Raw genomic sequence first — 12,297 nt, forward strand, 5'->3', positions numbered from 1 at the left:
TTATGGAACATGTCCACAAAAAATCTAGCTGTCAACACTGAATATTGCGTTGTTGCATTTTTTTACACAGTTTATGAACTTACATTCATATTTTGATGAAGTGTTATTCAATAGATATAATTATAAAGGATTTTTGAATTGTTATTTTTAGAAATTTTTTTCAAAAATCTCACGTACCCTTTGGTATACCTTCAAGTATTCCCACCCCTGCTATGACCATACACGGCAATTCTTGCAAAAAAAATGTCACTCATTTCTTGCTTTTGAGTATATTTTAACGGAATAAAAATTATTTTGATCAGTATTCAGGAAGGAGTAGGACAAACCAGCAGCAACCCACTATTGGGTTAAGGAGCGCTAAATTGTGCAACCCAATAGTTGGGTTGGGAATAACCCAACATCGTCGTGAGCATAACTCGGCTTTTGTGTTAAATAAATGAAACCCAATATTTGTGTTATGAATCAACCAACATTGAGTCGTCTTTTGGGGTTAAATAATTCAACGCAAAAGTTAGGTTGAAGAAATGAACCCAAAATATTGAGTTAAAAATAACTCAAATTAGGGCTTCATCCTTTTTTTGAACCAGCAGTTGGGTTAAAATTGGGTTATTTTTTAACCCAACGTTTTTTAGTGTGTAAGCGGACTTTTAATATTTAATATTTAAAATGCATCAAAAAAACAAACAAAAAAAAAACATACATTGTCATGTCTTCCGTAATAATTGTGAACAATAGGCAAAATTCTCCCAAAAATGTGCAGTTCCCCTTCAGGAATCTTCTGCAATAGGGCGAGTCTCTGATGAACTGAACTTACAGGCCCCCAGTGGAATAGCCCAGAGGATGAAAAAGAGAGGACCTAAAATGGAACCCTGAGGAACACCACTAGTAAAACTAAGGATGTTGAACAAATGACGACTGACTTCATCTGAAGTAAAGTTAGTTTCCTAAATCGTGTTACAAAATTAAATGTGTAGCTGACAAAATTGAGAGGACTTAAAGGGATGCCTTGAGGAACACCTTAGTTATGCAAATCCCAAATGTGGACCCCGACGTCTGCCAATGTGTTTACTCTGGTCCAAGTCCCTCTAGTGCAGGGGTCGGCAACCCAAAATGTTGAAAGAGCCATATTGGACCAAAAATACAAAAACACACCCGTCTGGAGCCGCAAAAAATTAAAATCCATATTACATACAGATAGTGTGTCATGAGATATAAATTTCTGCGATGAGGTGGCGACTTGTCCAGGGTGTACCCCGCCTTCCGCCCGATTGTAGCTGAGATAGGCACCAGCGCCCCCCGCGACCCCAGTGGGAATAAGTGGTAGCAAGTGGATGGATGAGGATATAAATCAAATCATGAGGACTTAAAGGGAACTAAATGAGCTCCAATATAGCTACAAATGAGGAATAACGATGCAATATGTACATACAGCTAGCCTAAATAACATGTTAGCATCGATTAGCTCGCAGTCATGCAGTGACCAAATATGTCTGATTAGCACTCCACATAAGTCAATAACATCAACAAAACTCACCTTTGTGCATTCATGCACAACGTTCAAAGTTTGGTGGACAAAATAAAACAGAAAAAGAAGTGGCATAAAACACGTCTTAGGAAGTCGGAGAAAGTTATCCATGTAAACAAACTCCGGTGGGTTCAAGGACCGCCAAAATTAGTAGGACAAAACGGCGCTCGCCAAATACTCGAATCAGTGAAGCATGTTTGATAAAAACAGTGTGCTTTGTAACAATTAGGGAGGTTTGTGTGATGTTTGTCCTCCGACAGTGTCAGGCTTAGTTGGTGTCGAACCCCAAGATGCAGAGATGCAGGCAGGCACGGAGTGAGCAAACATGATTTAATAAAGATACTAAGACAAAATCAAACAAAGGGTTTAAACCAAAAGGGCGCACGTGGGCGGATAATAAACAAAAGGCCTTTAGCATAGAAGCTAACAAGAAACAAAAAGGAACTTTAGCATGGAAGCTAGAGGATAACAAACAGAAAAACTGGAAATAGTTAAAGGCTAACAAAAACAACTTACCGCTACGACGACCAGGACAAGATGTAGCACGACAGGTAATAGCTGAAATGATGCCGGACACGACAGGTAGCAAAGACACAAGAGTGACATGAGGCAACGACAATACAATTGACAATACAATGATCCAGCAACTGACACGAGACAAAGCAGGTACAAATAGGAGCGGGCTGATTGGCAACAGGTGTGGCCAGGTGCCAATCAGCCGTAGCTGATGGGAAACACAGGAAGCTGACAAAATAAGAGCACTTGACAGGAACTAAGGACAGGAAATACTAAACACACAGAGGAGAAACGAAAACACAAACAAACTGTCGGTGGCAAGCCTGACAGATGGAAACTATAATAAAACAAAACATGTTTTTTTTTCCCCTCATCTTTTTCCATGTTTCAAATATTTTTGAAAAAGCTCCAGATAGCCACTAGGGCGGCGCCAAACAGAGCCGCCGGGTTGCCGACCCCCGCTGTAGTATTTTTTCATTTTTCTCTCCTAAGTTTTGAACTGAGCCCATTCCGGATTTGGCCCCCCGGGGGCCACCAGTTAAATAGCCTATAAACTGTTTATACAGTGCATGAACTACACATTGAAAAACAATGGCATTAGTCATTTGAGATTCACCTGTCGAAGTTCTTCCAGCACCAAAGTGAAAACCCAGAAGTAGAGCATGATCTCCGGGGCCCCGGGGCCCAGGGGCGGCGGCGGGCGGAAGTCCAACAGGAGCACGTAGGTGAAGAGGAAGAGGAAGGCAAAATACATGATGACATTACCGAGGAACACAGTGACGGGAGCACTCCAGAAGCGACGCCAGCGACGAAGTAAGAACCGCCACCACACCGCTGGACAGCTCTGAGCCGCCGGGCCCCCGGCTGGAGAATCCCTTGGAAAAAACATTTATTTTTCGTGGTTATAGTTAAAAGATCAATAAGCATATTGATTACATTTTTAACATCCTTCCAGTAAACTAAATAGAAACTTTTCGGGTTGTCCCGATATCAACATTTTAGTACCGGTACCAAAATGTATTTCGATACTTTTTGGTACTTTTCTAAATAAGGTGGACCACAAAAAAAATGCCATTATTGGCTTTATTTTAACAAAAAAAAACATTTATTTTTCGTGGTTATAGTTGAAAGATCAATAAGCATATTGATTACATTTTTAACATCCTTCCACTAAACTAAATAGAAACTTTTCGGGTTGTCCCGATATCTACATTTTAGTACCGGTACCAAAATGTATTTCGATACTTTTTGGTACCAAAATGTATTTCGATACTTTTTGGTACTTTTCTAAATAAGGTGGACCACAAAAAAAATGCCATTATTGGCTTTATTTTAACAAAAAAAAAAAAACATTTATTTTTCGTGGTTATAGTTGAAAGATCAATAAGCATATTGATTACATTTTTAACATCCTTCCACTAAACTAAATAGAAACTTTTCGGGTTGTCCCGATAGCAAAATTTTGGTACCGGTACCAAAATGTATTTCGATACTTTTTGGTACTTTTCTAAATAAGGTGGACCACAAAAAAAATGCCATTATTGGCTTTATTTTAACAAAAAAAAAAAAAATTATTTTTCGTGGTTATAGTTGAAAGATCAATAAGGATATTGATTACATTTTTAACATCCTTCCACTAAATTAAATAGAAACTTTTCGGGTTGTCCCGATAGCAAAATTTTAGTACCGGTACCAAAATGTATTTCGATACTTTTTGGTACTTTTCTAAATAAGGTGGACCACAAAAAAAATGCCATTATTGGCTTTATTTTAACAAAAAAAAACCAATTATTTTTCGTGGTTATAGTTAAAAGATCAATAAGCATATTGATTACATTTTTAACATCCTTCCACTAAACTAAATAGAAACTTTTCGAGTTGTCCCGATAGCAAAATTTTGGTACCGGTACCAAAATGTATTTCGATACTTTTTGGTACTTTTCTAAATAAGGTGGACCACAAAAAAAATGCCATTATTGGCTTTATTTTAACAAAAAAAAAAAACATTTATTTTTCGTGGTTATAGTTAAAAGATCAATAAGCATATTGATTACATTTTTAACATCCTTCCACTAAACTAAATAGAAACTTTTCGGGTTGTCCCGATAGCAAAATTTTGGTACCGGTACCAAAAAGTATTTCGATACTTTTTGGTACTTTTCTAAATAAGGTGGACCACAAAAAAAAATGCCATTATTGGCTTTATTTTAACAAAAAAAACAACATTTATTTTTCGTGGTTATAATTGAAAGATCAATAAGCATATTGATTACATTTTTAACATCCTTCCACTAAACTAAATAGAAACTTTTCGGGTTGTCCTGATAGCAAAATTTTAGTAGAGGTACCAAAATGTATTTCGATACTTTTTGGTACTTTTCTAAATAAGGTGGACCACAAAAAAATGCCATTATTGGCTTTATTTTAACAAACAAAAAAAAACAATTATTTTTCGTGGTTATAGTTAAAAGATCAATAAGCATATTGATTACATTTTTAACATCCTTCCACTAAACTAAATAGAAACTTTTCGGGTTGTCCTGATAGCAAAATTTTAGTAGAGGTACCAAAATGTATTTCGATACTTTTTGGTACTTTTCTAAATAAGGCGGACCACAAAAAAAATGCCATTATTGGCTTTATTTTAACAAAAAAAAAAAACATTTATTTTTCGTGGTTATAGTTGAAAGATCAATAAGCATATTGATTACATTTTTAACATCCTTCCACTAAACTAAATAGAAACTTTTCGGGTTGTCCCGATAGCAAAATTTTGGTACCGGTACCAAAATGTATTTCGATACTTTTTGTTACTTCTCTAAATAAGGTGGACCACAAAAAAAATGCCATTATTGGCTTTATTTTAACAAAAAAAAACAATTATTTTTCGTGGTTATAGTTAAAAGATCAATAAGCATATTGATTACATTTTTAACATCCTTCCACTAAACTAAATAGAAACTTTTCGGGTTGTCCCGATATCAACATTTTAGTACCGGTACCAAAATGTATTTCGATACTTTTTGGTACTTTTCTAAATAAGGCGGACCACAAAAAAAATGCCATTATTGGCTTTATTTTAACAAAAAAAAAAAACATTTATTTTTCGTGGTTATAGTTGAAAGATCAATAAGCATATTGATTACATTTTTAACATCCTTCCACTAAACTAAATAGAAACTTTTCGGGTTGTCCCGATAGCAAAATTTTGGTACCGGTACCAAAATGTATTTCGATACTTTTTGTTACTTCTCTAAATAAGGTGGACCACAAAAAAAATGCCATTATTGGCTTTATTTTAACAAAAAAAAAACAATTATTTTTCGTGGTTATAGTTAAAAGATCAATAAGCATATTGATTACATTTTTAACATCCTTCCACTAAACTAAATAGAAACTTTTCGGGTTGTCCCGATATCAACATTTTAGTACCGGTACCAAAATGTATTTCGATACTTTTTGGTACTTTTCTAAATAAGGCGGACCACAAAAAAAATGCCATTATTGGCTTTATTTTAACAAAAAAAACAACATTTATTTTTCGTGGTTATAGTTAAAAGATCAATAAGCATATTGATTACATTTTTAACATCCTTCCACTAAACTAAATAGAAACTTTTCGGGTTGTCCCGATAGCAAAATTTTGGTACCGGTACCAAGATGTATTTCGATACTTTTTGGTACTTTTCTAAATAAGGTAGACCACAAAAAAAATGCCATTATTGGCTTTATTTTAACAAAAAAAAAAACATTTATTTTTCGTGGTTATAGTTGAAAGATCAATAAGGATATTGATTACATTTTTAACATCCTTCCACTAAACTAAATAGAAACTTTTCGGGTTGTCCCGATAGCAAAATTTTGGTACCAGTACCAAGATGTATTTCGATACTTTTTGGTACTTTTCTAAATAAGGTGGACCACAAAAAAAATGCCATTATTGGCTTTATTTTAACAAAAAAAACAACATTTATTTTTCGTGGTTATAGTTAAAAGATCAATAGGCATATTGATTACATTTTTAACATCCTTCCACTAAACTAAATAGAAACTTTTCGGGTTGTCCCGATAGCAAAATTTTGGTACCGGTACCAAAACGTATTTCGATACTTTTTGGTACTTTTCTAAATAAGGTGGACCACAAAAAAAATGCCATTATTGGCTTTATTTTAACAAAAAAAAACACATTTATTTTTCGTGGTTATAGTTAAAAGATCAATAAGCATATTGATTACATTTTTAACATCCTTCCACTAAACTAAATAGAAACTTTTCGGGTTGTCCCGATAGCAAAATTTTGGTACCGGTACCAAAATGTATTTAGATACTTTTTGGTACTTTTCCAAATAAGGTGGACCACAAAAAAAATGCCATTATTGGCTTTATTTTAACAAAAAAAAACAAACGTTTATTTTTCGTGGTTATAGTTAAAAGATCAATAAGCATATTTATTAAATTTTTAACATCCTTCCACTAAACTAAATAGAAACTTTTCGGGTTGTCCTGATAGCAAAATTTTGGTACCGGTACCAAAATGTATTTCGATACTTTTTGGTACTTTTCTAAATAAGGTAGACCACAAAAAAAAAGCCATTATTGGCTTTATTTTAACAAAAAAAAAAGTATGGTTCTTTTTGCAATCGAAAAACAATTTTGTCCTTAAATAAAATAGTGAACATACTAGACAACTTGTGTTTTAGTAGAAGGAAACAAAGGCTCCTAATTTGACGTATGCACTGCAAAAAGTCAGTGTTCAAAAACAAGAATAAAAAATACAAAAATGAGGGGTATTTTATTTGAATTAAGCAAAATTATCTGCCCATAGAACAAGAACATTTGGCTTGTCAAGACTTTCCAAAACAAGTAAAATTAGCTAACCTCAATGAACCCAAAAATACATGAAAATACGAACAGTGGGGCAAAAACGTATTTAGTCAGCCACCGATTGTGCAAGTTCTCCCACTTAAAATGATGACAGAGGTCTGTAATTTTCATCATAGGTACACTTCAACTGTGAGAGACAGAATGTGGGAAAAAAAATCCAGGAATTCACATTGTAGGAATTTTAAAGAATTTATTTGTAAATTATGGTGGAAAATAAGTATTTGGTCAACCATTCAAAGCTCTCACTGTTAGAAGGAGGTTTTGGCTCAAAATCTCACGATACATGGCCCCATTCATTCTTTCCTTAACACGGATCAATCGTCCTGTCCCCTTAGCAGAAAAATAGCCCCAAAGCATGATGTTTCCACCCCCATGCTTCACAGTAGGTATGGTGTTCTTGGGATGCAACTCAGTATTCTTCTTCCTCCAAACAAGACAAGTTGAGTTTATACCAAAATGGATACATGGATGATACAGCAGAGGATTGGGAGAATGTCATGTGGTCAGATGAAACCAAAATAGAACTTTTTGGTATAAACTCAAGTCGTCGTGTTTGGAGGAAGAAGAATACTGAGTTGCATCCCAAGAACACCAGGTAGCCCGTAAGGACCAGATGAGTCGCCCGCTGGCCTGTTCTAAAAATAGCTCAAATAGCAGCACTTACCAGTGAGCTGCTTCTATTTTTTAAATATTATTTATTTACTAGCAAGCTGGTCTCGCTTTGCTTGACATTTTTGATTCTAAGAGAGACAAAACTCAAATAGAATTTGAAAATCCAAGAAAATATTTTAAAGACTTGTTTAAATAAATTCATTTATTTTTTTACTTTGCTTCTTATAACTTTCAGAAAGACAATTTTAGAGAAAAAATACAATCTTAAAAAGGATTTTAGGATTTTTAAACACATATACCTTTTTTACCTTTTAAATTCCTTCCTCTTCTTTCCTGACAATTTAAATCAATGTTCAGGTAAATTTATTTTTTTTATCGTAAAGAATAATAAATACATTTTAATTTAATTCTTCCTTTTAGCTTCTTTTTTTTCGACAGAGAATATTTGTGAAATATTTATTTAAACTTATTATGATTTAAATTCAAAAAAATTATTCGGGCAAAGATAAAAAATCTGTAGAATCAAATTTAAATCTTATTTCCAAGTCTTTTGAATTTCTTTTAAAATTTTTGTTCTGGAAAATCTAGAAGAAATAATGATTTGTCTTTGTTAGAAATATAGTTTAGTCCAAATTGTTATATATTCTAACAAAGTGTATATTGGATTTTAACCTATTTAAAACATGTCATCAAAATTCTAAAATTAATATTAATCAGAAAAAATTACTAATGATGTTCCATAAATTATTTTTGAAATTTTTAAAAAAAGATTCGAATAATAAGTTTGAAGAAATATTTCACAAATATTCTTCGTCGAAAAAACAGAAGCTAAAATGAAGAATTAAACTAAAATGTATTTATTATTCTTTATAATAAAAAAAAAAAGATACTTGAACATTGATTTGAATTTTCACGAAAGAAGAGGAAGGCATTTAAAAGCTAAAATAGGTATATGTGTTTAAAAATCCTAAAATCATGTTTAAGGTTGTATTTTTTCTCTAAAATTGTCTTTCTGAAAGTTATAAGAAGCAAAGTAAAAAAATAAATGAATTTATTCAAACAAGTGAAAACCAAGTCTTTAAAATATTTTCTTGGATTTTCAAATTCTATTTGAGTTTTGTCTCTTTTAGAATTAAAAATGTCGAGCAAAGCGAGACCAGCTTGCTAGTAAATAAAAAAAATTAAAAAAATTGAGGCAGCTCACTGGTAAGTGCTGCTATTTGAGCTATTTTTAGAACAGGCCAGCGGGCGACTCATCTGGTCCTTACCTCCCACCGCGTTGGTGACCCTAATGTCTTATGTTTTGTGTTCTAATTAGTACGTTTCAAGATGAACGGACACTCACATTGGGTCCTCGTCATCTGTTAACAGTAGAACCTTCTCCGTGTCCAAACTGTCCAACTCCATGAACTGCTCCTTGTTACGGTTATTTGGCTCCTCGTCACTGAGGAACATGCACAACAAGGATATATAAGTATATATATATATATATTTAAAAAAAAACATCTTTCACTCAGCGTTCGATGAGGAAAAATGGTCTAAAATGTGAAGATTCTAACCAGAACTTAATGAGGTTGGTCCAAATTAAAGGTGGACAGAAGAAAGACAGGACAAGTTTGGAGATGGCCGTGTCAGTGGTCATTGCTCCCCACCAAATCTTGGTCAGCATTGCCTATATGAACGAAAAAAAAAAAAGGGTTAAAATAAAAAGCAATCATGTGCAAATTGTGATACGGAAATGCAAAAATTCCAGGTTCGATTCCCACTTCCGCCATCCTAGTCACTGCCATTGTGTCCTTGGGGAAGACACTTTGCCACCCACACTGGTTTAAATGTAACTTAGATGTGAAGTGAAGTGAATTATATTTATATAGGATGGCGGAAGCGGGGGATCGAACCTGCAACCCTCAAGTTGCTGGCACGGCCACTCTACCAACTGAGCTGTGCTATGAGCTTATTGGGTTTCACTATGTAAAGTGCTTTGAGTCACTAGAGAAAAGTGCTATATAAATATAATTTACTTCACTTCACATGACTAATTAAGAATCAGAGCTCTCTGTACGCCAGGGGTGTCCAAAGTGCGGCCCGGCGGCAAATTGCGACCCACAGGTCATTTTTTTAACGGCCCCACGGCACATTGTAAAAATACTATTAAAAAAAATAAAATAAAAAGTGTTATAAAAGAGCCAACAGTGAAGTGAATTATATTTATATAGCGCTTTTCTCTAGTGACTCAAAGCGCTTTACATACTGAAACCCAATATCTAAGTTACATTTAAACCAGTGCGGGTGGCACTGGGAGCAGGTGGGTAGAGTGTCTTGCCCAAGGACACAACGGCAGTGACTAGGATGGCGGAAGCGGGAATCGAACATGCAACCCTCAAGTTGCTGGCACGGCCACTCTACCAACTGAACTGTGCTATGAGCTTATTGGGTTTCACTATGTAAAGTGCTTTGAGTCACTAGAGAAAAGCGCTATATAAATATAATTTACTTCACTTCACATGACTAATTAAGAATCAGAGCTCTCTGTACGCCAGGGGTGTCCAAAGTGCGGCCCCGGCGGCAAATTGCGACCCACAGGTCATTTTTTTAACGGCCCCACGGCACATTGTAAAAATACTATTAAAAAAAATAAAATAAAAAAGTGTTATAAAAGAGCCAACAGTGAAGTGAATTATATTTATATAGCGCTTTTCTCTAGTGACTCAAAGCGCTTTACATAGTGAAACCCAATATCTAAGTTACATTTAAACCAGTGCGGGTGGCACTGGGAGCAGGTGGGTAAAGTGTCTTGCCCAAGGACACAACGGCAGTGACTAGGATGGCGGAAGCGGGAATCGAACCTGCAACCCTCAAGTTGCTGGCACGGCCACTCTACCAACTGAGCTGTGCTATGAGCTTATTGGGTTTCACTATGTAAAGTGCTTTGAGTCACTAGAGAAAAGCGCTATATAAATATAATTTACTTCACTTCGCATCACTAATTAAGAATCAGAGCTCTCTGTACGCCAGGGGTGTCCAAAGTGCGGCCCGGCGGCAAATTGCGACCCACAGGTCATTTTTTTAACGGCCCCACGGCACATTGTAAAAATACTGTTAAAAAAAATAGAATAAAAAATAAAAAGTGTTATAAAAGAGCCAACAGTGAAGTGAATTATATTTATATAGCGCTTTTCTCTAGTGACTCAAAGCGCTTTACATAGTGAAACCCAATATCTAAGTTACATTTGAACCAGTGTGGGTGGCACTGGAGCAGGTGGGTAAAGTGTCTTGCCCAAGGACACAACGGCAGTGACTAGGATGGCGGAAGCGGGAATCGAACCTGCAACCCTCAAGTTGCTGGCACGGCCGCTCTACCAACCGAGCTATGCCGCCCCAGGGGAAATGTGACAAGAAAATGTTGCAATGTTGACTCTAATAACACAAAGCTGCCATGCAGGCTGTTTCTTTCTTTAAAAAATAATAATAAATCAAAATCAATGACATTCTGAATTAAAGCTGCAAGCAGCGTTGGTCGGGTCCGCTTTGGCTGCTGTCCCCGCCACTCAAGCCCTGGGCTAAGTCAGACCTACATAGAGGTTTTTGTTTCATGTCTCTAAGACATTCCTAACAGCAGTTACAAACAGTTTTGTCTCTGTTTTTTTCCTAGTGGGCGCTAGAGCGCAATTTTTATTTTTATTTTTATTTTTTTTTTATTAGATGGCAATTTTTGCCAGTCCTGATGTGTGTGTAAAATTTGGTGAGTTCTGAAGCATGTTAATGGGGTCAAATTACATCTCGGCTTTTCTGGATGTTGTTGATAAATGGCTTTCGCTTTGCATAGTAGAGCTTTAACTTGCACTTTGAAGCATTTTAAATTAAATTACAGCTCAAAAAGGCAAAAATGGCATTTTTTAGGAATATTTGCGCAGGGGTTCTTTAAAGGCGCGGAAAATCTAAACCGGAGCAGTAAGCGAAACTCTGTGAATACTTTTTAATCAGAAGGGTTCAATCTCTCTCCTGTGCGAGTTTGAAGCCGACACGACAAACGTGCTCAGAGGAGGTAATGTTTGAAAAAAGGTGACGGGTTTTTACAAAACTTTTATTTTGAAGGGGTAATTTTTAACCTACTGTTGATTTTTGCTGTAAGATGTCAATTATTAAAATGTAGGTCTAAGTGAGACCTACATAGAGGTTTTTGTTTTATGTCTTTACAACATTCCTACCGGAAGTTACAAGCAGTTTTGTCAGTTTTTTCTTCCTAGGAGCAGTTTTTTCTGTGTTTTATTCTAAAATTGCGCTAGAGTGCAATTTTGAGTTTAAGGGTTTGGTTTTTTCATTAGATTGCAATTTCTGCAGTCCTGATGTGTGTGCCATGTTTGGTGAGTTTTGGAGCATTTTAAGGGGGTCAAATAACAGCTCAAAGAGGCAAAAATTGCATTTTTTGCAAAAATTTTGCTTTGAATGGGTTTTTGCTAAATTTTTGTTGATTTTTGCCCTAGAAAGTAAAATTATGAAAAGTAGGTCTAAGTCAGCCCTACATAGAGGTTTTTGTTTCATGTCTCTACGACATTGCTAACGGAAGTTACAAGCAGTCTGTTTGTTTTTTTTACCTAGGGGGCGCTAGAGCGCAATTTAGATTTTTGGGGTTTGGTTGTTAATAAGTTGGGAAGGTTTGCCAGACCAATGTGTGTATAAAATTTGGTGAGTTTTGAAGCATGTTAAGGGGTTCAAATTACAGCGCATAGGTGCGGAATAATAATAATAATAATAATAAT

General features: G+C 35.3%; 1 protein-coding gene across 1 annotated transcript in view; it reads right to left on the bottom strand.

Moving 5' to 3' along the window:
• The window catches only part of trpm5 (transient receptor potential cation channel, subfamily M, member 5), a 174,097-nt gene that overhangs the window by 28,779 nt on the left and 133,021 nt on the right, over positions 1-12,297 (bottom strand). Inside the window, exons 18-20 of the mRNA XM_061887264.1 lie at positions 9,097-9,209; positions 8,883-8,981; positions 2,658-2,916 (exon numbers count right to left, since the gene is read on the bottom strand). Coding sequence (XP_061743248.1) covers positions 2,658-2,916; positions 8,883-8,981; positions 9,097-9,209 — 471 coding nt within the window. The remainder of the gene's footprint in view (positions 1-2,657; positions 2,917-8,882; positions 8,982-9,096; positions 9,210-12,297) is intronic.

Source organism: Nerophis ophidion, linkage group LG25 (assembly GCF_033978795.1).
Source record: "Nerophis ophidion isolate RoL-2023_Sa linkage group LG25, RoL_Noph_v1.0, whole genome shotgun sequence".
NCBI lineage: Eukaryota > Metazoa > Chordata > Actinopteri > Syngnathiformes > Syngnathidae > Nerophis > Nerophis ophidion.